At 35.2% G+C, this 25,193-nt stretch overlaps 1 protein-coding gene and 1 non-coding gene across 2 annotated transcripts; both read right to left on the bottom strand.

Annotated features, from left to right (window-relative positions):
• On the bottom strand, positions 1–23,258 carry IRAK4 (interleukin 1 receptor associated kinase 4). The gene is made up of 12 exons (XM_049783895.1): positions 23,120–23,258; positions 19,819–19,988; positions 14,717–14,862; positions 13,684–13,866; positions 12,817–12,977; positions 11,511–11,575; positions 10,083–10,197; positions 9,410–9,519; positions 5,534–5,717; positions 4,056–4,118; positions 247–405; positions 1–126 (listed from the first exon to the last, which is right to left on the bottom strand). Exons 2-12 carry the CDS (start codon positions 19,977–19,979, stop codon positions 94–96), a joined length of 1,380 nt encoding a protein of 459 aa, XP_049639852.1. The 5' UTR covers positions 19,980–19,988; positions 23,120–23,258; the 3' UTR covers positions 1–93.
• Positions 3,324–3,432, bottom strand: LOC126023749 (U6 spliceosomal RNA). Its single transcript, XR_007500819.1, has one exon. It is a non-coding gene; the product is annotated as a U6 spliceosomal RNA (small nuclear RNA).
• Positions 23,259–25,193: the final 1,935 nt, after the last annotated feature.

Here is a 25,193-nt window from a genome sequence, read left to right as displayed (position 1 = left end):
AAGCTTCAATGATCATTGTACTTCATATATTCCTTGAGTACAAAAAAATGATAATGAAAAGGTTTAAATAGTCATATGAAGATCTTCCAAGATCTAAGCTGCCATATTTTGCAGTAGCTCTTGAACCTTTTGTAAAGAAAAAGAAAAAGCATAAATAATCGCATTATCAGTTGATCTTAAATGCCCATAGTAAAAAAATGATTAAAAAATCTGTCATTTTTTTTTAAAGCAGAAATGAGAAGTTACCTTTTTAATGTCCGGTCGCTTATTTTTCTTTTCATGTAGACACTGACTAGCAACGAAGTACATACTTTCAATGGAAGAGGAATCAATGTCATTCATTTTCTTATCAATATAATCTTCTATAGTTTTTTCTTCATCTTCTATTTCTTCCTTAATATCTAACTTTAAAGGCAATGTAAAAATGCTCAGTTTCAAATAAAAGCAAAAGAAATCAGTATATGAATCTTAATTAAACTATTTCAATAGCACTTACATTTGCTTTACAATCTACTTTAATAATGATACTGAGAATTGAAGACATAGTTTCTAGATATCATCAACCGCTGCCTTCGTTACTTTTATCTTGCTGTTCTAGGGATGAACCCTTGCCTTCTAATTTTTGCATTTATGTTACCGATTCATTATTTTTATATTCCTCTTAGTAGCAATGAATAGACTGCCAGCAGAGGGTGTTCTTTTTCTTGAGCTACTTCTGATAATGCAATTCTCATTTTGGAAACCAGACTCTCCCCTGTCCCTTGCATATGCGTATTCAAAGTTTCCAAGAGAAAGTAAATTAAAGAGGAGACGGGGACATGATGAAAAACTAATAAGGAAAGTGGTGTAGGACTAGTAGGGTGTAGTGGTTTAAATAGTACATATACAAAATAAATTTCCATGTTCTCATCTCCAGAAGCTGTGATGTGTCTTATATAGAGAAAAGTTATTTGCAGACATTATTATTTTGAGATAACCCTGGATTCAACTCAGTGATAAATGTCTGTATAAGAGTCAGAAAGAGAAGACACACAGACAAACATAAAGATGATAACAATACTGCAATGGAGAAATGGTCACTAATCAAAGGACAAATTAAACAGACAAATAGAAAGCCTGATATATTAGAGGCTATTACTTGGGTCATTCCAGTGACCCAGGAAACAGTATCAACCACTTTTTGAAACACAATCTAGAGACACACCTAGAGACAAACATAGTTCCCAAAACAATGACAGAATAAGTTATTGCTATTTTATGTTTTTTTTTAATTTTGGGCCACACCCAGTGACATTCAGGGGTTACTCCTGCCTATGCCTTCAGAAATTACTCCTGGCTTGGTGGACCATATGGGATGCCGGGGGACCTAATCATGGTCCATCCTAGGCTAGCACGCACAAGGCAGACGCCTCACAGCTTGCGCCACCACTCCAGCTCCAGGTTATTGCCATTTTACATCCAGGTTTAGAGTAGTTTTTGCTTTTCATTTTTCTTTTCTTTGCTTTCCCCCCCTCTTTTTTCTTCTGGATTTTGGGCCACACATGACATTATTCAGAAATTACTCCAGGCTTTGAGTTCAGGTATCCTGGTTGGTGGTACTTATGGACAATATTCAATGATCAAGATAGAATTGGTGGCAGCTGCATGCAGATACCTTATCCTCTATACAATTTATGTGCTTCCTTTTTAAAATTTTCTTAATAAAACTAATACAGATAAAAAAAACTAGTACTGATGCAGATGGAAAATAAATTAACATTGATTTTAAATTCTCCAGGTATTCTTCCAAAAGATAAATCTTGGAAGTTTTAGGCAATGACAGCATGTAGTGATATTAAAGTTCTCTCAAATATTACTCTCTGGGGGTAGGAATGAGGTATAGTGGTAGTGTAAGGTAGAGCTGAGGCTACTTTTGATCTCCTGTATTCCCTAATTCCCTGGTTGTGCTCTCATTTTTTGGGGTTGTTATTGTGGTATTTTTTGGACCACACTTGATGATGCCCAGGAGTTACATCTGGCTCTATGCTCAGTAATTATTTCTAGTGGACTCAGGGACTATATGTGATGTTGGGAACTGAAAGCAGGTAGGCTGCGTACAAGGCAAGTGCCCTACATTTTGTATTATTTCTCCAGCTCTGGCACTGACATTTTGATCTATGCACCTGTAACCAACTACACCATTTTGTTCTTTTATCATAAATACAACAAGATAGGGAGGTGTAAAGGGTACTTCTTAATTTTAAATTAATTTTCATTAAAGACTTATGATTTTATACCTTAAAAATAAGTGAGTTCATAATCTTCCCTTAACTTTAATAATTGTCACTGTTATAGGATTATGCACAAAACTTGATGATGGATCTGATACTTTCTGTATTTCAAGTGACAATTTTGAGGCTTTTATAATATATAGAAGAAGGAAAATGTCTAAAAAATGTCTAAAATAAAAATAAGGGCTGCAGAGACTGTACAGGATCCTGCATGTAGGAAACCTGAATTCAGCCCCTGCTATCCCAAATGGATCCCTAGCCCCACCAGTTGTGATCTCTGATTGCAGAACCAGGAGTAAACCCTGATACTGCCATGTGTACCCCCCAAAACAAAAAACTCCAAATAGACATAACATTTGACAAGAAATCCTTGTTTAAAAAAATGTAAATTAAAGTATAAGTAGAATACTTAGTTTTCCAGGTGACTCTGGGTTGATTGATGAGCACTGCATATGATTCTCTAAGCCAATGGTCACTCCTTGGCACAGAGTTAGGAACAGTCCCAGGAGCTCTGTTTAGTTTGGAAAAAATCTCTCTCCTGTCAACCCTAGCCACCTCAAATACTAAGTTTCTCGGATAGCCCTGTTTTTTGGGTGTTTTTTTGTTTTTTTGTTTTTTGCCTTTCTGTATATTTTGTTCTATACATTTCGAGGGGGGGGATTATAATATAATACACACTCAAAACTTTTTGTTTGTTTGTTTATTTGTTTTGGTTTTGGGTCACACCCAGAGGTGCTCAGATATTACTCCTGGATCTACGCTCAGAAATCGCTCCTGGCAGCCTGGGAACGCCATATGGGATGCCGGAATTTGAACCATTGTCTGTCCTGGGTCAGCTGTGTGCAAGGCAAATGCCCTACCACTGTGCTATATCCCTGGCCCCCTCAAACTATTTTTAAACCTGTACTCTAATGGTCTTCAGACCATGTTTTTTTCCTTACTGCTAACAACCAATGAGACAGATAATTTTATTCTTAGGGTAAATAAAAATAAAAGTTAACCTTTTATGTACTACTATAGCAACTCTAAAATTTTGAATTTAAGTTTATACGATATTATATTATACAGAATATTTTCTCATGTGTCATCCTTGTGCAGGGGCCAAGCTAGTCATCTTTGTCTGATTCCTATTTTAGTATTTATGTGTTACCGAAGTAAGCACTTTTACTGTATATTTTATAATGGAATATATTTTTCATACAAAACTGCACTGCTATATATGTAATATACCATGTAAAGAAATAATGATAGCACTGCTTATAGATATTGAATTATTATTGTTCATCAAAGGAATCTGTAATAACCCAAATGATCAAGAAATTTTAAGTTAAAGAAATTGTTGTATATATGCACAATGAATAATATTCAGATATAAGAAAAGATAAAATTGTGCCTTTGTTACAACTAGAGCTTTTCACATTAAGTAAAATAAGTCAGAGGGAGATGGTTGATCTCACTTACATGTGGCATATCAAGGAAAAAAAAGATAATGAACAATGCCCAATGTAAACAAAACCTTGGTCTCTGAGAGTACCAAGGGCAGATAGGAGAGAAATGATGGGGTATACTTACATGACATAGGACAGAAATAGAAAGCTTTTGGAACATTGATCATCATGGAGGTATAGAAACGGCATACATTAAAAGCATAAACATCAACACCATTTATCTAAGTTTGTTCAATAATAAAATTTGAAGAGAAAATGATTTTTCTAGATGTTAAATTTACACACATACATTTACATAATAAAAATAAAAATAGAGTGGTAAATATTTTTCAATTACCAATAACTGAGGTTCACGGTGTTCATCCACAGCTGGAAGTCCAGTTATTATTTCTAGTAAAACCTATAAAGACAAAATATAAACCCTTGAACACAAATAAAGAAACTAAAAGGAAGACGGGTTTTCCCAGGTATCCAAATGTAAGACATTCCTAATTGATATGCTTTAGTAGATTGTTTTCTCAAGTTTATATATAAACTACTAATATGCATTTTATTATTTATTTAATAAATATATTTTATTTATGTTTATTTTATTTATTTATTTTATCATTTATTTATGTTTATTTATTTATCATTTATAGTTATTATGAAATAACTATTAAATCAGTTCCCAAACATTTTTTAGACTAGAACTCCTTTATCAGAAAAAGTTACTGTGTCCCCTTGAAAATCTAATTTTTAAATTTTTTTGTAATAAATTTTTACATCCCCTCCCCAGTACTACATTTTTAATTTTTTGTAATAATTTTTTAAATTGAATCATATGAGATACACAGTTACAAAGTTGTTACTCATTGAATTACAGTCATACAATGCCCAATATCCATCGTTTTACCAGTGCACACTTTCCAACAGCAATGTCTCCAATTTTTACATTTCTCTTTCCACCCACAGCTGCACTCCCTACACCTTACCTGCGCCCCCTATTCCTGCCTCTCTAGCAAACATTAGATCTCCTCTTTGTCTCTCTTTTTTTGTTCTCTTTGATCTACCTTTTTGAAGTAAACCAAAAGCAATACTGAATCGCATAGAAAGCTACTGCCATACTAAAGAATCATTCCAGTATTCCCAGGTAGAGGTAACAATTACTTTGGGAAGCATTGTATTAAAGTAGTGAACTGTACTAAGTACTGTACATATAAAGTAGGGAATGTCCTGCATCAAATAAAAGGGAATCCTGCACGGAGCTAGATTATGAGACCAATTATTTTTATCTGCATTCAATCATTTAAAAAATCAATTGAGGCTTTGTTACTATTTTTGGATCACCCAGCGGTATTCAGGGCTCAATACTGGCTTTAGGATCAGGGATCAATCCTGGTGGTGCTCAGAGGACCATATAAAGTGCCAGAGACTGAATCAGGGTCCGCTTCATGCAAGGGAAAAACCTTATCTGCTATATTATTGTTCCAGCCCCAGCTAAATTTTTTTTTTTTTAGTTTGGTTTGGGAGCAGTGCTTCCTTCTGGCTCTGCACTCAGGAATTAATGGGTTAATTAGTATAATTAATCTGATGGACTTGGGGGAACCTTATAAGATGCCAAGGATCAAACCTGGGTCAACTGTTTTCAAGGCAAATACCTTACCTGCTGTATTAGCTCGATGAATTTCTGTTTTAAATTGAGAAGTGTTATAGTTAAAGTGAATAGTTTACAACTTTGCATAAGAATACAGCAAGATAGGCATATTCAAAATATTCAATGTCGCAATTTCAGCTACAACGACTGGTGTTTATAACCATAAAAATGAAACTTACGACACCAAAACTGTAGATGTCAGATTTGGGTGTTATTTCTCCTCTAAGAGCTTCAGGTGCCATATAGGCAGTCGTTCCCACTATTCTACTAGTCATGACTGTCTGGGTGAACTTCTCAGAAGCCCGTGCAAGTCCAAAGTCAGATATTTTGGCTGTAAAGGCTTCATCTAGTAAGATGTTTGCACTAAAAGAAAAATTACAATTTGAGAAAAAAATTTTTAAGTTAGAAATATTCCTAATTGGACATGCATATGTATATACTAATATGCATATGCATATACTAATATACAGAGTTTATATGCGCATAAAAGCCTGGAATTTGAATAAATATAGAATGCAGATTAAAGTGAAATAAGAATTGTCACCTTTCACTTTTGACTTGAGAAAAATTTATAGAATAAAAATGCAATAAAATTATCCACATTAGTGAATTTTTTTCTATAACTATATAATTTATTATAGGCTAACTTCCCTCAATGTTTCCTAAAGTACCACTTTACTTTCATACTATTTCCTCATTCATTTAAAAACAAAATTCTGGATGACAGAATTTCAATTCTTTATATATGATTTTTCTTCTAAATTCTTTTGATGAAGGAAATATATGATTAAAAGATTATTAGTTCCTTATATACATTTAGTACTTGAGGTTTGGACTAAAGTTGGGGGAATAATTGTTTTTTAAATATTCCTTTGGCCACATTTGGGGCTCAGGGGACCATTAAGGGTGGTGGGGATCGAACCCAGGTTAGTTGTATACAAAGCAAGCACCCTACCCACTGTACTATCTAGTGTCTCTTGAGGAGAATCTTTAAACCTCATCTGTCAACAAAAATATGTGAGTTATTTTTAAAAGAATACAAATATTACATAATGATGATATCAGTACAAAATACCAAAAGAGACAATCATATACCAGAAAGAGTTGGAAACATTCCAAAGAGAAAAACTAAATTTAGTTTTGAAGGACTATTGAAGTTGGTGGCTTACATGAAGAAATTTTAGGCACAGAAACAACATGTACAAAATGATAATGGATTCAATTTCAAGAAACTAGTAGGACCACTAAAACATAAATAAAACTTAAATTTTATCCATTATTTTTGCAACAGAATACCAAACAAAATTTTACAATAGGAAAAAATTAGTATAACCAAACTGAACTTTCAATATTAGAATCTGACTACAGTTATCAACAAATAAGAACTAGTATAGAATTGATGATAGTTGCCTAGAAAGGTTAATGCAAATTGACAATCATTAAAAAAAAAAAAGTAAAGGCAGAGTACTATGGAAACAGAAGATAAAAATTATGAGCAAACTTAACAGTATTCTGTGATTAATATCATATTGGGATATGAAAATGTCTTTAGGAAATAAAGTTGGTAGAATTAAGTTTCATTCTGATATGTTGGCTTGGGGGATATTACGGAATATTGAGGTTAGAATTTTGATTTTTGGATTTTTTTGTATGGAGATATGGAAAATGCAGGATTTGGGACTGATGACATAAATTTGAGAATCACATGTTTTGATGTGTCAGATGATGTACTGCATTACCCTATAAGTTATCTCATTTCACTATTCTATTATAACATCTCCTTCTTGCCAAAGACATATTGCATGTATAGACCTTTCCACCTTACAAAGCTTCCTGAATGATGTTTCTATTTATTACAATCATCAGCTAAATGCTTAAAAATATTTGTCTATGGGGCCGGAGAGATAGCATGGAGGTAAGGTGTTTGCCTTGCATGCAGTAGGTTGGTGGTTCAAATCCTGGCATTCCATATGGTCCCCCGAGCCTGCCAGGAGCGATTTCTGAGCATAGAGCCAGGAGTAACCCCTGCGCGCTGTCAGGTGTGACCCCCCAAAAAAAAAAAAAAGGAAAAAAATATTTGTCTATAATTCACACCTCAGTTTTTCAGCTTTCAGTTCCAACTTTCTTTTCAACTAAAACATAACTTCTTTGTTTTTAAATGGACTTTAGGTTTCCAGTCCCCAATGATATTCACAACAAAATGGTTGGTAATATTCATCTAGATTCCTAAAAAGCAATGGTTGGTTACTTTCTTGGCTACTCCTTGGGAAAAAAAATTGTTTTCTTATTTTAAGTTGAATAAATTCTCCTTGCTTTCATCTTATTTGAAGATCATTTCCTTCTAATAAACCTTGATGTCTTAAAATTACTCAGGATTTAATGTTGGACCTTAATCTCTGTTTTTCTTTAAGTGAATGCAATTACGTGACTGCTTTCTTCAATTGTTACCTGTCTACAAGTAATGAATTTGGATTTCTTTCTGCTCTAAATTTGTGTCTCTGTTTAAGATATCCAAAGAACCTCAAGTGCAAAATATGCAAAAGAAAACTCTAATTTTCCATTGTTTTAAGTTTCACTGCCCCTGCTGGTCTTTATGAAAGTGACTTCTATATAAGTAAACATGTTATAATCGTTTTCAAAAAGAATTCTATAAGCCATAAATCTGAGAGCGGAGGCATTCCTGACATTTCTCTCTCTCTGTCTCTCTCTGTCTCTGTCTCTCTGTCTCTGTCTCTGTCTCTCTCTCTCTCTCTCGCTCTCTCTCTCTCTCTCCTTCTCTCTCTCTCTAACCTATCTATAGTAAGATATCCTGTTATTTAATTCTCCAAGTCCCCTCATTTTTCTTCTTATAAACTGCTACCATTTTCTGTCATGGACTTCTACTTCTTACAAACTATTCTTGATGCTCTAGTCAAAATTTTCTTCTTAAAATTTGCCACATTTTTTACTTAGGATTTTTGATGGTATCTGATTATATCAGATAAAACGAAAATCCTTAATTTGTTAGGATTTATAGAGCTTACCTCTGTGCCTACATCTTTCATTTTATTCTAATCATCCCTTCAATTTCTGAACATTATTTATATTGCATTACATATCTCTCCCTGAAATTAATCATGCTTCTATGCCATTTCTCACATTGGCTTGCAGATGCAATTCCTTTAGATAAGGATGCTTTTCTTATCATTATAACTTTCTTCAAATTATACCTACAGGGACCAGGGACATAGTACATGAGTTAATTACCAAGGTTCTATCCTTAACACCATATGTGGTCCCCTGAACACTATCTGGATCATTACTTACTGCAGAATCAGCCAGATGTAAGCCCTGAACACACTGGTATGGCTCTACCACTCCCCATCAAAGTCTTGCAAATTGTAGCCTACTTATTTACTAATCAGCTGTTGCATGTTTTTTAATTTGGGGCAACATCTAGTAGTATTCTGGGCTTACTCTTGGATCTATGCTCAGAAATCCCTTCTTGTGGAGACTGTAGAACTATATGACATGCTTGGGATCGAATCCAAGTTGGCCGTTATGTATGGCAAATGTCCTATTCAGTGCTCCAGTTTTCTACTCAGTTTCTAAATATGCCCAAATATCACTTCCTCAGAAAACTCTATACCCTATATCCTAAACTCTATACTCTATCTATACCCTACACTAAAATAATGTGTTTTGCTAACGATAGCATCTGCACTATTAACTAAAACTTGCTAACTAAATTGATGAGTAAGAAGAAAGAAAATTGAAAAGTATCTATGCACAATAAAGGTAATTCATAAAAGAAATAGGATCCAAAACTAAAAACCATTTTGATGAGGAAAAAGCAGTGAGAATGTCAGAATAAATTATATATTTTAAAAAATGGTAAAGTAGGATGAGCACTGGAAACAATTCACTGAATTTAGAACAAAGGCTATTATATACAGTATGCTGTAGTGAGAAAAGTTTCAGAATGTTCTAGTTAAGATACACTTAATATTAATGAGTATGAAAAGTAAAAACAAATTTTATTAAACAATTTTAGAAATACTTTAACAAATCTTTACCTTTTAATATCTCTATGAATATGGTGATTTTCATGTAAATAATTGATACCATTAGCTGAACCTTGAGCAATCTTGCATCTCCTGTGCCAAGAAAGTGGTGGTGTATCATCCTTATAAAGATAAAAAGCAGTTTAAAACAGAGAAAACAAAAATAAAAATAAAAAATAAACAACAGAATATTTGTCTTAGCAACTTCTGAAAGTTATATTAATTATTAAGAATTCAGACTAGGGGCAGGAGTGATACTACAGTGGTAGGGTGTTTGCCTTGCAAGCGCCTGACCCAGGACGAAGCTGGGTTTGATCCCTGATACCCCAGATGGTCCCCCAAGCTATGAGTGATTCCTGAGTACATAGCCAGGAGTAACCCCTGGAACATCATCAGTTGTGGCCCAAAACAAACAAAAATTCAGATTAGTTTTCAGTTATGAAAATTAATTTCTAAATAAAATAAAATAAAATCTGAGTTATCTTATTTGATAATAAAGGGCTATATGAGCATCAATGATAAACCTTAGATGATCAACTAAAGTCTGAGTAGAAATCTCCTATAAACTATACATTTCCTAAAGCAAAAAAGCCCCATTAGGATTAACGCAATTTAAGTGATTCTGTCATAAAGTGTTCCAACACAGAAAAAGGAAGCAAAATAATCTAAAAATGGAACATCATACCAGGCAAGACAGTCTGTCTAGTAATGAACCATTAGGCATATAAACATATACTAAGCAGAGGTCATCTCCATCACTCGAGAAACCAAGTAGTTCTGCTAAGTTTTCATGTTGACACCTGTGAAAAATAAGAAATATTATTGTATGGAAAGTTAACAACAAAATTTATGGGATAAAATCTAATACAATTCCCACATATAATAAAATATATTATAATGTAAAATATTTAAAAATTACTTTTTATTTTGTTGTTGTTTTTTTGGGCTACACCTGTTTGATGCTCAGGGGTTACTCCTGGCTAAGTGCTCAGAAATTGCCCTTGGCTTGAGGGGACCATATGGGATGCTGGGGGATCATGGTCTTTCCTTGGCTAGCGCTTGCAAGACAGACACCTTACCTCTAGTGCCACCTCTCCGGCCCCAAAGATTACTTTTTAATTGCAAATAAATGTCTTAAAAAATGATAGCAATGATTAACTTTAAATGATTTATTGGAGATGATTTTTACTATTTAGAAATATTTTCTGTATTTTCCAGATTATCTATTTTAAACTTTTTACTTTTAGGACTGGAAAATGGATGTTGGGATGGAAAAAACAAATCCTGAGGTTTCTGAATTTTTAAAAAAAATTGTGTATTATTTTTACTAAGAATGAATTAACTCCACTCTATCATTCTCATTGTACAGATTTGCATTTGAAACCAAGGGGTAATATTTACTGACTATATATAGCCCTGGGTGTGTTATTTCAGGTTTTTAAATCTCAATAAAAACAAAGGAGGGAGGGTAAAACTGTAACAGTTGCAAGAATTAAAGAAAACACTGCAATATCTGACATACTGTATATACTCAAGTTTCAATAACTATAATAATTAGAATAAATTTCATGATTATTTTCTCCTCTTCTTGACGATGAGGAATTTTCTTTTCCTAGCATGATGGAAAATTCTAAGTACTTTTTGCAACTGACACTTCTTTTATTTAATGGATATTCATGCATATCTAAGGGTCTCTCGTGCTATTAAAGCATGATAATGGAGATAGTTGAAATTCCATAACTTTGCTATGATTTATAAAAATGCTGTTTAATGGGACAGAGAGATAGCATAGAGGTAGGGCATTTGCCTTGCATGCAGAAGGATGGTGGTTCAAATCCAGGCATCCCATATGGTCTCTGAGCCGGCCAGGAGTGATTACTGAGCGTAGAGCCAGGAGTAACCCCTGAGTGTTGCTAGGTGTGACCCAAAAACCAAAAAATGCTGCTAAAGGGGGGATCATGAATATATTTTACCATAAAATTATAGGGTAAAAACTCTCTTAATTGCTCTAATCTAAACTCTTCATTTTATTAAGTATGACTAGTACATAGCATTCTCCACATGCAAAAAACAGGTTTCATATTCTCTGCTCTATTCTTTCCAATTACCTTACCTTGCCATTACTTTTATTTCTTGATAAAATTGATCTTTTAATTCCTCAGTACTTATGTCAACCATCTGAAAAAAATACAAATAATAATTTCAGGGCTCCAAGACTAGCAGGAAATGCAAGAGATAGGCTAACTGATTCATTCAATTATAAGTCATTTTTCCTTAATTTATATAACAGAACTAGAAATACTAGTTTAAAGTCCCAAGGCTGGTTAGTGGAAAAAAACTTTCTATACCATATAACATCATTGAATAGCTGTGTAAACAAAATTAAATCGTATGATTCTTGTTGCATAAATATTATGGGAAAATAAATCTGCAACAGAAAACATAAAAATTCCAGTATTTCATTTAATCTTTTTTTCTACACGTCATTTTATATTTGTATGTTTTGGTTTTTTGGTCACACCCAGAAGTGACAGGACTTACTCTTGGCTACATAGTCAAGATCATGCCTAAGGTACTTAGGGGACTGGATATGGTGTTGGGGACTGAACCTGGCTTGTCTGCATAACTTCCTTTTTAAATAAGAAAAGTTGTCCAAAGTAACACAAACAAAAGTTTTATTTTTATAACCTACTCTATTATTTTCAATTGTATAGATTTGCATTTGAAACTAAGAGGTAATATTTACTGACTATATGGCCCTGGGAAGTTATTTCATGCTTTTAAATATCAATAAAAACAAAGGAGAGTGGGTAAAATTGTAACATTTGCAAGAATTAAAGAAGGCACTGCAATATCTGACATACTATATATACTCAAGTATCAATAACTATAATAATTAGAATAAATTTCATGACTATTTTCTCCTCTTCTTGATGATGAGGAAGTTTCTTTTCCTACCAATTGATTATGCATGAAACACTGGGTTGAACAGGATTTCTTAATTTTTAATATAATTTTTATTTTTAATATAGAATCTTCAAAAATTCAATGTGTTATTATACACATATGTGCCTGACTTCATTTTTATGGGAATATAGTCCATAGATTTAAACTGTTTTGGGTGAAGGAAGACAGGACTTTAAGCTATACCCAGTGGTGCTAAGGACTTCTGATTTTGTGCTCAGAAATCACTCCTGGTGGGCTCAGAGGATCATATGGGATGGTAGGAGTAGATCAAATCCAGGTCAGTCATGTGTAAGGTAAATGCCTAATCTAGCCCTTGACATATTTTTAAATGCTGAAAACTACATGCTTAATATGATATTTATTTAAAAGAAGATCCTGTAAAACAATACATTTCATGGAAATTAAAAATTAGTCTTTATTTAATAATTTTCATTCTTGAATATATAACTTACTGCACTAAGCTTCTTCACTGCTATGGTTCTGTTGTTCACGTGGCCTTTGTAGACAACTCCAAATCCTCCCTCTCCCATTTTGTTACCACCAAGGGAAATGGGTCTTTCATCAAAGTTATTTGTGACACTCTTCAATTCATAAAATGAAAAACTATAAAAACCTATACCAATAAAGGGAAAAAGTTCTTGAGTAAAAAAGAAATTCCATTATTTTAGCAGTTCACATAATAGGCATGATGGGAGAGAATAAAACTATTTTTGAAAGACAAATTTTATGATTTATTGGGAGAATTTTTTTAGGTACATATGAACCTAAAACGTCATTTCTTTTCTTTTCTTTTCTTTTCTTTTCTTTTCTTTTCTTTTCTTTTCTTTTCTTCTTTTCTTTTCTTTTCTTTTCTTTTCTTTTCTGTTCTTTTCTTTTCTTTTCTTTTCTTTTCTTTTCTTTTCTTTTTTTTTTTTTTGATTTTTGGGTCACACCCGGCAGTGCTCAGGGGTTACTCCTGACTATGCTCAGAAATCGCTCCTGGCAGGCTCAGGGAACCATATGGGATGCCAGGATTTGAACCACTGACCTTCTGCATGCAATGCAAACACTTCACCTCCATGCTATCTCTCCGGCCCCATCATTTATTTTCTTTATAAAATGAGTCTTTCAAGTTATGTAAATAACTGTGATTATTTATACATTTTATATCTCAACTCACTGATAGCACTTTAATACAATTACCTTGATCCATAAATTGGTAGGTAATAAAGCAGAAAAGAGTTACTGCCAGTGTGTACAAACAAAAAAAAAAGATTAATTTTAAAGTGATGGTTTTAACAACAAAATCACTAATGGGAAGAACTGTAAATGTTACTTACATGTATCATTCATTTCTAATCTTTCATTTTCTAGACTCAAGGTATGAGGTGGCATATGCTTTTGGTCAAGATTCTGCACAGGTGTCATAGTTGTTTTATTTTTGTCACAGAGAAACATCTTTGTGTGCTGATCTATTGTAACTTCTTTAGAATACAATGTACTATTGGTTTTTGGAACAGCATCTGCCAAATGAAGTAATACATTACCCCAATAAGAAAAATATTTCCACACATTGATTTCAAGTTTATGTAGTACATGCAAGAGGTTACCTCACAGAAATTTCTAAGTTTTGACAAAGATAGGTAGATAACAAGGTGCTATTTTCAAAAAGTGGTCCATGAACCACCAATAATCAGATACGTTGGAGTACTTATTGAAGAATCAAATTCCGGAATATATGAAATACAATATTTTTACAAGAGCCCATATCTTTTATGTACACCAATGAGAATCAACGTATAAATAAATACGTGCAAAAGGGGTAAAGTAATTAGACACTACGTTTTGTCTGATTTAATATCTGTATATATTATGTGATATATATATAGATGATGTGACATTAATGAGTATCATACAGTTATTTGTATGTACTGTTATATAAAATCATTGTATTACATATTCAACTTTCTGTTGGCACAAACTAATTTACTTTAATGGCATCCTCTTGGAGACTCCATAACCTCCACCTTAAATTCATAGTGTCCTATGTCTGCGGTACTTACTAAAGAGTTAGAATGATTTGACAAAATAGAAAAGCTGGCGCCAGAGGGATAGTACAAAGGTAGGGTGTTTCCTTACAGTGGCCAACCTGGAGTTGATCCCAGCATTCCATATGGTTCCCTGAAACCTACCAAGAATGATTTCTAACTGTAGAGTTAGGAGAAACTCCTGAGTGCTTCTGGGTGTGGCCCCAAACCAAACAAAACCAACAAAAAGTCTCAAATGTGAGGTTCATCTACTTGAGAAGCGAATATGAGAAAGAAGAAATGTTCCTAAATGTGACACCTCAGGTCTCACAGTCATACAGTTTACCTGGTAGCAAAAGACTTGCGGGAGCAAAAAATTCATTTTGGACCAAAAGATCAACAAGATCACCAACTGTGCAATTTGTGGTGCCCCAGTCAAACAGTAATTCCGAAGTAGGACTTTTCCCAGCCAGAAGTAATGCTTCAAATCTCCTGTAAAACAAGGGATAAACAAATATAGCACGTAAATGGTATTAATTGGAAAACAGGACTTCTTGCCCCCATCACCTCCATTGAAGGGCAGCAAGAAAAATGATAAGAACTAAAATAAAGAAAAAGACTAAAAAAAATATTGGTGATGATAATTTTATATATGTAATTACTATTAGTATTTGTTTAGGGAACTATAGGATATACATGCATAAACGTAATTCTCAAAGATACTCTGATAATTATAATATTTACTATTGAAGAAGTCAGGTATTGAGAATTAATCTGCAATAAAAATCTTTGCTGAGATTCACATCTCAGCTGTGAAATTCACATTTTAGATGTGATATACATATCACATATATATTATGTGTTTATATATATGTTGAAACAAAGTGTTCTCAGCCTATTAAACTTTATGACATTTTTAATGACATGTAACTCTGCTAGTCAAATACTTTTTATTTATTTATTTATTTTTGTTTGTTTATTTCTGGGTCTCACCCAACAACCCTCAGGGATTACTCTTGGCTCTGAGCTCAGAAATTTCTCCCAGAGGGCCAGAGCAACAGCACAGTGGTAGGGCGTTTGCCTTGCATACAGCCAACCCCAGATGGTTTGATTCCTTGCATCCCATAAGGTCCTCCAAGCTTGCCAGGGGCAATTTCTGAGTGCTTAGCCAGGAGTAACCCCTGAGCGCTGTTTGGTGTGATCCAAATAACGAAAAATAACGAAGTAAAACAAAACAAAACAAAAAGAAATAGCTCTTGGCAGGCACATGGAGCTATATGAGATGTGGGATTCGAACCACCTTGGATTGGCTGTTTGCACGGCAAATGCCCTACCACTGTGCCATCTCTCCCATCAAATAATTTTTAATAAGCTAAACTGAGTAAATAATTTGACTAAGCAATGAAATTTGAGAGTTATGCCTTTGATTTAAACTATACTTTAATTAAATTAAAGAAAAATACATTTCCAATACTTACAAAATTAGTTCTGAAAGTTATGTTAAAAAAGCAACAACAAAGTTGGCCTTAGATACACAGTTACTTTGCATGCAGTTGGCCTAGGTTGTGTCCATATATAGTTCATTGAATTGAATCTGTCAGGAATAAGAACTGAGCACAGCTGGGTGCAGACAAAACAAAACAAAACAAAACGAAAAAAAAAAAAACAACTATCAAACTTCCAAGAACTTGTTTTTGTGTTGTTATGATTTTGAGTCACAGCTTGTGATGCTCAGGGATTACCCTGGCTTTGCACTCAGGAATCACTTCTGGCTATGCTTGTGTGACAATAAGAGATGCTGATGATGGAATTTAGATTAGTCCCATGCAAGGTAATTGCCCTCCCTGCAGTAGTAACCCTCTGGTTCCTCTCCTAAGAATTTCTATATAAATACAAAAATACTAATTGTACAAACATTTTCCTGTGATCAAATTAAATTATTTGCAATAACCAAACTATGATCAATCTAAATTCCTATCAATAGTTTTCTTTCTCCATTCCATAAGATTTCTTTTTATTTTAGTTCATTTCCTTCGACATGTGGAGCCTTTTCAATCAGATGCAATTCCACTTGCTTATATTTATGTCTGTTATCTTTGCCAATAGAATTAAAAAACAGGAAATGTCTTTGAAGTATAAATTTTGGTGAGTTTTGCCTATATTTTTTTCGATTTACTTTATGGATTCTGGTCTAATCTTGATGTTTTAATTCATTTTTAATTAACGTTTGTGCATGGTATGAGATATGGATCCAATTTTACATTTTTGCATATGATTATTCAGTTTGCTAAATATTGTAGATTAAGAGGCTTTCCTTGCTCCAGTCCCTCTGTCAAAGTATAACTGTCCATATATCTTAGGATTTATCTTAGCTTCTTCATTTATTTGATAGTCTATCTTATTTTATTACCACATCATTTTTACTATGATAGCTTCATAATTTTTTTTTTTTTTTTTTTGGTTTTTGGATCACACCTGGCAGTGCTCAGGGGTTATTCCTGGCTCCAGGCTCAGAAATTGCTCCTGGCAGGCACAGGGGACCATATGGGGCGCCGGGATTCGAACCGATGACCTCCTGCATGAAAGGCAAACGCCTTACCTCCATGCTATCTCTCTGGCCCCAATAGCTTCATAATTTAAAGTAAAGAAATGTGTTATTGCCTATCTTTCTCTCAGAATGATTGGGAATATAGGACAGTTTATGACAAATTTTACCACTGATTTTCTAGATCCTCAAGAAGTGTCATCAAAAATTTGATGGGAGTTACTTTGAATCTGTCTAAATCTTTAGCTAGGATGGATGTTTTGAAAGTATTAATTCTTCCAATCTATGAACACAAAACATGTTTTCCATTTTTTTTATTTTGTTTTGGGGCCACATCTGGTGGCGCTCAGGGGTTACCCTGACTCTGGGCTCAGAAATCACTCCTGGCAGGCTCAGGAATTATATGGGATGCAGGGAATCAAACCCAGGTTCATCCTGGGTCAGCAGTGTGCAAGGCAAATGCCCTCCTGCTGTGCTACCACTCTGGCCCGATTTATTCTTCTTACACAATTGCTACAGTAAGGGATTCCAAGGCTATACAGTAGTGACCAAAATGGCCATGCTACCTTGCAACAGATCTCAAAAAGAAAGCTTTCAGTTTTCCCAATGAGTTTATTGGCTAAGGGTTTGTTGTAAATGTGTGATATTAATAGGGCACATGTTTACAACAGTATTAGCTCTTATGGTTTTGATGTTTTTACTTCCTCTCTATATAATAAGGTGGTCAAGGTCCCTGTGTAAGTACCAGTCTGCCTTTTCTCCCACTCTAACTCTCTGAACCCCTTTTCTTTCTTGACATTTTCAGTTCTGTAATCAGGGGTCAAAGATCTGCCCATATTGACACCTTCCATTACCATCTCCAGTTATTTTAAGTAGTAATAGTAGCAAACTACCTTATAGTTGGCTTTTAAGATTTAAGCTTAAGAATTTTTTTCAAGTAATTTTAGTTGCTCATCATAAAAGAGAAGGAAGGGGTAATACAGGAACCAAGGTTTTAGGTTCTTTATTAAATGACTTATTTCCTCTTGTTTATTTTTCTCCTCTCTCTCTCTCTCTCTCTCTCTCTCTCTCTCTCTCTCTCTCTCTCTCTCTCTCTCTCCCTCCCCCCCCCACATACACTGCCAGTGCTTAAGTCTTACTTTCAGCACTGTACTTTCCAGATAATTTGGAGGACTTGGGGAGATAAGATGAGGTATGGGGATTGAACTAGGTCAGCTACATGCAAGTCAAGTGCCCTATCTACCTGCTGTTACTATTTCCACAGACCCCTTATTTATATTTGTTTCTTTATTTTTGGTTTGGGAGCCATACCTCATGGTGCTCAGGAGTTACTCCTGACACTGGGCTCAGAAATTGCTCCTGGCAGGCTTGGGGGACCATAGGGGATGCCACGAACTGAAGAACTCAGGTCTGTCCAGTGTTGGCTGCATGCAAGGCAAACGCCCTGCCATTGTGCTATCGCTCCAGAACCCCCGGTACCCTTATTTTTAAATATATATATTTTATATGAATTTAGACTGTAATAAGTAAATAAAATGTGTACTTATATTTTGTACTAGATCAAGCAGATGTGGTTAGAGAAGATGAAAATTATCTGGGAAAAAATCCACACTGAAAACAAATAATTCTGTTCATATATGTACAGTTTACAAACAACTTAAAAATGTTAGTGTAAAGAATTCCCCCAAATAATGTAAATGTACATTAAATGTTCACATACTTAAGTGGTTTTGGCTCCAAATTTTTATTAGATATTCATGTAATATTAAGCTATTTCAATTTTAAAGTTAAAAAAGCAAAATAAATAACATTAGTTATCTAAAAATAGAATAGGGGCTGGAATAATTGTACAGTGGGTATAGCCTTTGCCTTGCATGCGGCTGACCTGGGTTTGATCCCTGGCATTATATGGTCCCCTGAGGAGTGATTCCTGAATGCAGAGCCAGGGGAAGTAGTCCTTGAGCACTCAGGTATGGTTCAAAAAAATAAATAAATAAGTAAATAAAAAATAAAGCAAATGTCATCATTTATTTTGGATTTCAGGCCACACCTGGTAATGCTTAGGGGTTACTCCTGGCTTTGCATGCAGGAATTTTCCTGGTGATGGTTGGGGGAACATACAGGATCCCAGGTATTGAACTCAGGTAGGCCATGTGGAAGGCAAATGTCCTCTGCAATGTCACTATCTCCCCAATCCCATATTTTAAAGAAAAAGTTTGTTTGTTAATACAACTTCCACCAAAGAGAGGCTTTACTTTCAAAACTGCAACATCTAAACTTTTCCACTTGCACACTGTAATGTAGAATTTCAAAAAGAAAAATATATTGTTACCTGTTAATGTATCTAAGGGAGTTACTGTTAATGCATCTTTAAGGGGTGACAACGCCCTCCCCATTATGGATATGACCCCTATAAATGTTTAAAGGGAAAAGCCTAGCAGTTGATAGAGGGATCAGGAAAATACCAGGGGTGGGGTGGAGTGGGAAGCCTGAGAACCAGGGTCTGGGATCTCAGGATCCCTCCTCAGTTGGGCCTGGCCTGGCCTAATAACTTGCAGCATAAGCAGCATCAGCCAGACACACAATCTCTCTCTCTCTCTCTCTCTCTCTCTCTCTCTCTCTCTCTCTCTCTCTCTCTCTCTCTCTCTCTCTCTCTCTCTCTCCCTCTCTCTCCCCCCCTCTCTCCCCCCTCTCTCCCTCTCTCTCCCTCTCTCTCTCCCCCTCTCTCTCCCCCTCTCTCTCTCCCTTTCTCTCTCCCTCTCTCTCCCTCTCTCTCTCCCTCTCTCTGTTTCTCTTTCACTCCCCCCTCTTATGTCACAACATTTCTCTCTCCTTCTCTTTCTTTACTCTCTCCCTCTCTCTTTTATCCCCCTCCTTTATTCCTCCTTCCATGCTACATTTACCTTATGTGAAACTGATTGTACCGTTCATCACCAGATGGCTTTTTGATAGCTACTGCTAACTTCTTCCATCCTTCTTGAGGATCAAGAAAATCTGCCAGTTTCCGCATTAATCCAACATTTAGGGAACGCACATAAGTTGATGGTGTTATAGGTTTGGTCATCTTCAATTCCTAAAATTGAAAAATAAGAAAAACTCATATTAAAATTTTATAGTAACTTTAACAATGATATTTAGAAACTTAAACATCATACTTTGCTCCAATGATGAAATGCTGGCAACCTATTTTTCCATAAAAAACACTCCCAGTTCAATTAGTTGATATCTTCAGAAGAAAATTAATCTTTCTTTTTTTAAAAAAATGATGTTTTGATGAGTTAAATACAAGGCAATAAAAAATATCAATGATTAAAACAGCTGTGTGTGCACGTGTGTGTGTGTGTGTGTGTGTGTGTGTGTGTGTGTAAATTAGTTTTATGATCTGTCAAAAAATTAAGTATAAGTAGTCCACCTTGTGCTTTGAATAAACAGAACAGAGCTTGAACCCAATTTGACTCCTTGATCTCTGTGAGGCGGTTGCCGATCCCAGTACACATCTTTCAAGGGACCCCAAAGATTTCTTTATGTGAAAAACCAATCAGTCTGTGACAGATAGGGAATGCATTAAAACTATATAGCAATTTAGGTAAGATAGTAATTTTGATAACAATGATTCTTTTAATCCATAAACAGGGAATGTTTTTCCATTTCCTTAGGTGGGTGTTCTTTAAGTTTTTTGTGGTATAGGCCTCTCACCTCTTTATTAAGATGATTCCTGGGTACCTAACAACAATGAGATATCATCTTATACCAGTGAGGGTGGTACATATCAAATATACTTTGAACAATTTGTCTTAGTGGGATGTGTTCAGGAGTTACCTTTGGATCTGTACTAAGTAATTACTCCTGGCAGGCTCAGGGAACCTTATGGAATGCCAGAGATTGAACCTGGGTTGGCCACATGCAAGGCAAATGCCTAGCCTGCTGTGCTATCAACTCCAGCCCCTAACTATATTCCTTTTAGTTGGTGACTCTTATTTTATCAAGCAATGTATGTTTAATATATTTATATAATTTTTAAAATATTGCTCACTTGCTTATTTCCTTGATGAAAATTTGCTGAATATCATTAATTTTTATTTACAATCTACTTAAAAACTCAACATCATTATGAACGATAGTTAGTGGGACTTTCTGGCCCATTTAAATATATAGAGGTTTCTTCTCAAATTGGTATATGTATTGGTATATATGTGTTATAAATTAAATAGAACAGGCCTAGAATGATAATGTAGTGGGTGGGGTGCCTACCTTGCACAAAGCCTACCTGAGTTTTATTGGGGCATCGCATATGGTCTCACAAGCCTTGCCAGAAATGATACTTGAGTGCAAAGGTAGGAATAAGCCCTAAGCACTGTCCTTATACCCACAAATCAATCAATCAAGCACAACACATCATTTTCAAACATTGATTTAACACTTGATTTACAATATGTCAATATATAAAAATATTGTATTTATAAGGCAACAAAGTAGCAGTTATTTATCAATATTTATTGAGAATCTCCTATTATAAATATAAAAATAGCTCCTTGATGGTTCCACGAGGAAAAGGAAAACAAAACATTTTTGTTTGTTTGTTTTGGGGCCACACCTGGTGACGCTCAAGGGTTACTCCTGGCTATGTGCTCAGAAATGGCTCCTGGCTCAGGGACCATAATAAACACTAGGGATTGAACCCAGGTCAATAGTGGGTCAGCCATGTGCAAGGCAAAGGCCCTACAGCTGTGCTTTCGCTCCAGTCCAGAAAAAAAAAAAAACTTAACTATATTCATGGAACATATATTCTAACAGAGGAAGAATTATGATAAGTAAATAATCTTAATTGTAAGTAAAATCACATCAGACAGAACAAATAAAAAGGATTTTCAATGATATTTTGTCATATTTATGTTTGTTTTAAATACTAAACCTAGCAGTGTTCTGGAGTCATTGGTGGTCATGATGGGGACACAATATCATTAATGTTAAGGGAAATAAAGAAAATGAAGTGAATATTTCACTCATAGCTAGTATATAAACTAATAAAAGAAGGGAATAGACAATGACCAATTAAAAAGAGTTGAATTTAACAACAATACTGATAATACTTGTGGGTAGTAGCAAGCAGCTTTTTACTTTAGCAATATCCATGCTATCTTTTAAACATTTCTGCAAATTCCTGGGTTCTTTCTGAGATGAACTGTGGATGAACAAGGATCCGAATTCACATTCCTGCATCAGTAGAAAGGGAAGGTGAAGGTCATTAGCTTTGTGGTAAATTGGAATCATTGTATCCCTAAGCATATAAATATTTATACCTCTATAAGCAAATTTTACCTCAATAAATGCATAATTAAAATATGACATTCAAGTATATAAATTTAAAAAGTGCTACTTGACTAGTAGAATGTTCAGAAAATCAACCATTGGAACAACAGCAGGAAAAAGTCTCTGGCAAAAGGAAAAGAAAGTGCCAAGGTTTGTAATGGATCAATTGAGAAACAAGAAAATAATCGAACAGTAGACCTAAGGGGCAGAAAAGCAATAAATCAGATGAAGCCAAGAAAAGGGTCAAGATATCCCAATCTTCGAGGGTCTTTTTCTTTTCTTTTTTTACTGTATGAAATGAGAAAACAATGGAACTCTTGAGAAGAGGTAAAACTATTCAATATTCATTTCATAAAGGGAACTGAAGCTACTACTATGAATAGGAGTCAGGGCAGAGAAGCAGGAAGAGATCAGTTAGGAGAAGACATTAATAAACTGGAAGGTGCTCTAGGCGAGCATAACTGTGATTGCAGATAAGATATAAAGTCCTAAAATACTGGATATTTTTATAATAGAATCCTATGTGCTACGAAGAGAGTGAGAAGGCCACACCATGATTTTTGGATTTGAACTTGTTTCCTGTTATTTATTAAGATGGTGCAGACTGTGAGAAGAGCAAGTTTGATCCTGAAGATATGGAGCTCTGTTTGGACAGAGAAGTAGAAAGAAAATTTAGTTTAGCAGGCACACAAAAGACTACCCAGAATAGTGTCACTCATTTTGGGGATTGAAGAAAAACAATAGACAGTTTGGTAATAATATCCAGAGACAACAGAGATGAAGACCAAAAAGGATCAGCCCATAATATGAACATCTAACTTCTAACACCTCTTGCTACCAGGTTGCCAGGTCTTTTTTCCTATCTTACAATGAAATTATTTATTTCTTACTGACCGTGTCCACTTCCTAACTTCTGGAAGGCAGGAATCTTGGAATCTGGGGAGGCTGAGAAACCTTTCAGAGCAAGGAACAGCATGTATCTCTGCGTTACTTCCTGTTGCTTAGAAAAAAAAAATTTTATTTTGCAAATGGACTTTCAGAACACACCCCTAGGAAGTTGAGAAACTTGTGACAAGGTCTTGATGAGTTGTGAAAGGCGGGGTGACGTCTCCCCAAAACCCTAGTTTAGTCTCACTTGCTTCCACTTAACCCTGGATCTCCAGGCAACTCACCCAAGTGGTGCAAAAGTTCTACTCCACGCAATGCACTTCCTTGCTTTCTTTCACTTTGAAGGCGACTGGAAACAGCACCTGGACAACCTGGAGCAGAGGGGCACCTGGTGACAAAAAGCACCTCCAACAGCAATGAAGAAAGAGCACACCTGTGTAACACACACAACACCTGCTTTCAAGTCCAGAGAGCCTAAGTTGCGCGCGTATTATAGACAATACGGCGCAGTGCGGGGCAATCTAGGCTCAGGCCACGCCTACTACTCCGCCCACGCACCCTCCCCTTCCTCTTTGCGAAGGAGGGCGGTTCCAGGTGGGAAATTCCCGTTCACGCTTAAGGAACGCATTTAAGCAGGGGCCTGTCCCTTTAAATCTGACAATGGAGGTGGGGGAAGGATAAAGTCGTTTGACTTCCGGACATGCGCACTGCGTGGAGTTGAGGGCCGCCTTGCTTCTGAATGAGGTACATGGGGCTTGCATGGTGGATATACAGGGATGGGATCTGGGATGGGGAGAAGTTGGTTTTGGGGTTATTTGGTCTCCAGGGGGATCCAAGAAGGGGGTGGGAGTGGGATGGAAGAGTGGAATTAGGGTGGGAGAGTGGGATGATTTTTGGGACCCTGTACTGAGCCTGATGGATAGCTTAATTCCGAGATTATGGGCAAAGGTAGAAAGTAAGTAGGGTTGAGTTTGAGTTTGGGTGGTTAATGGAGGAAGAGAGGGACACTTCTGTTTTTGAAATCTTTCCAGATCTTTCCACAACCTAAAAAATCTCCCCGTGTTGGATCTGCTAAACTTTGCACTCAGCCCTGCACCCTCATTCACAAATAAATTTGTCATTTAGGAACCTGCCACTTAAATTTAGCTCTGTTGATGCTCTTCCTTTGATTTGGATGTTTGGATGTAATTCTGACATTGATTTCTTTCTGAATGGTTCTGACTATTCCACTGTTCTTTATACACACCCCCTTTTTTTCCCTAATTGGAGAAATATTTCATCATTCTTTTCAAGGACTGTCTGTGCTCCCAGATCTTAAAATGCATCTGCACGGTGTTAACTTGCTAAGACATCTTTTAATTTTGTTGCTTTATTTTTTTTAAGTTTTCATAGATCTATTTAGAATTACAAATATTAAGAATAAAAGATTTATGCATTTCTTAATTAACATGGTTAGCTAACTAAAGTTTGCTCACGCTATCAACAAAGTATATGGACGCATTTTAAGCTGTACAAACATTTCAAATGGGAAATACACTTGTTTGTTGTGTTCTACATTAATATATAAAAGATCACATTTTAGGAGACAACTGAAACAAAGCCACTTCTACAGCTATCTCTTTAATTCCAAATCTGAAAAAAGAATTAATTTTTGGACTTTATAATATCCAATTTAAAAAAAATTTCCAAATACATACTTTTACAAGATTAACATTTTAGGCAGATTTTTTTCTCACAAAGAAAAATGAAAACAAAAAAACATGGGGTTAGGAGTGATAGATAGTACAGCAGTAGGGCATCTGCATTGCACACGGCTGACCCAGGATGGACCTTAGTGTAGAGCCAGGAATAACTCCTGAGCGATGCCTGTGTGACCCAAAAACCAAAAAAAAAAAAAAAAGACATTTGTAATAATATCATTATAATAATACCCAGAGACAATAAAGATGAGGGCTGAAAGGACCAGCTCATGATATGAATACAGTTAAAGAAATCACTACATTAAAAACTATCATAACAATGGTAATGAGAGAAGTACAGTACCTGTCTCAAATACAGGCAGGGGTTGGGGGAAGAAGGA

This window comes from Suncus etruscus, chromosome 11 (assembly GCF_024139225.1).
Source record: "Suncus etruscus isolate mSunEtr1 chromosome 11, mSunEtr1.pri.cur, whole genome shotgun sequence".
NCBI classification, from domain to species: Eukaryota; Metazoa; Chordata; class Mammalia; order Eulipotyphla; family Soricidae; genus Suncus; species Suncus etruscus.
Note: the sequence above shows the minus strand (reverse complement) of the source record. Positions and strands in the feature narration are given on the sequence as shown.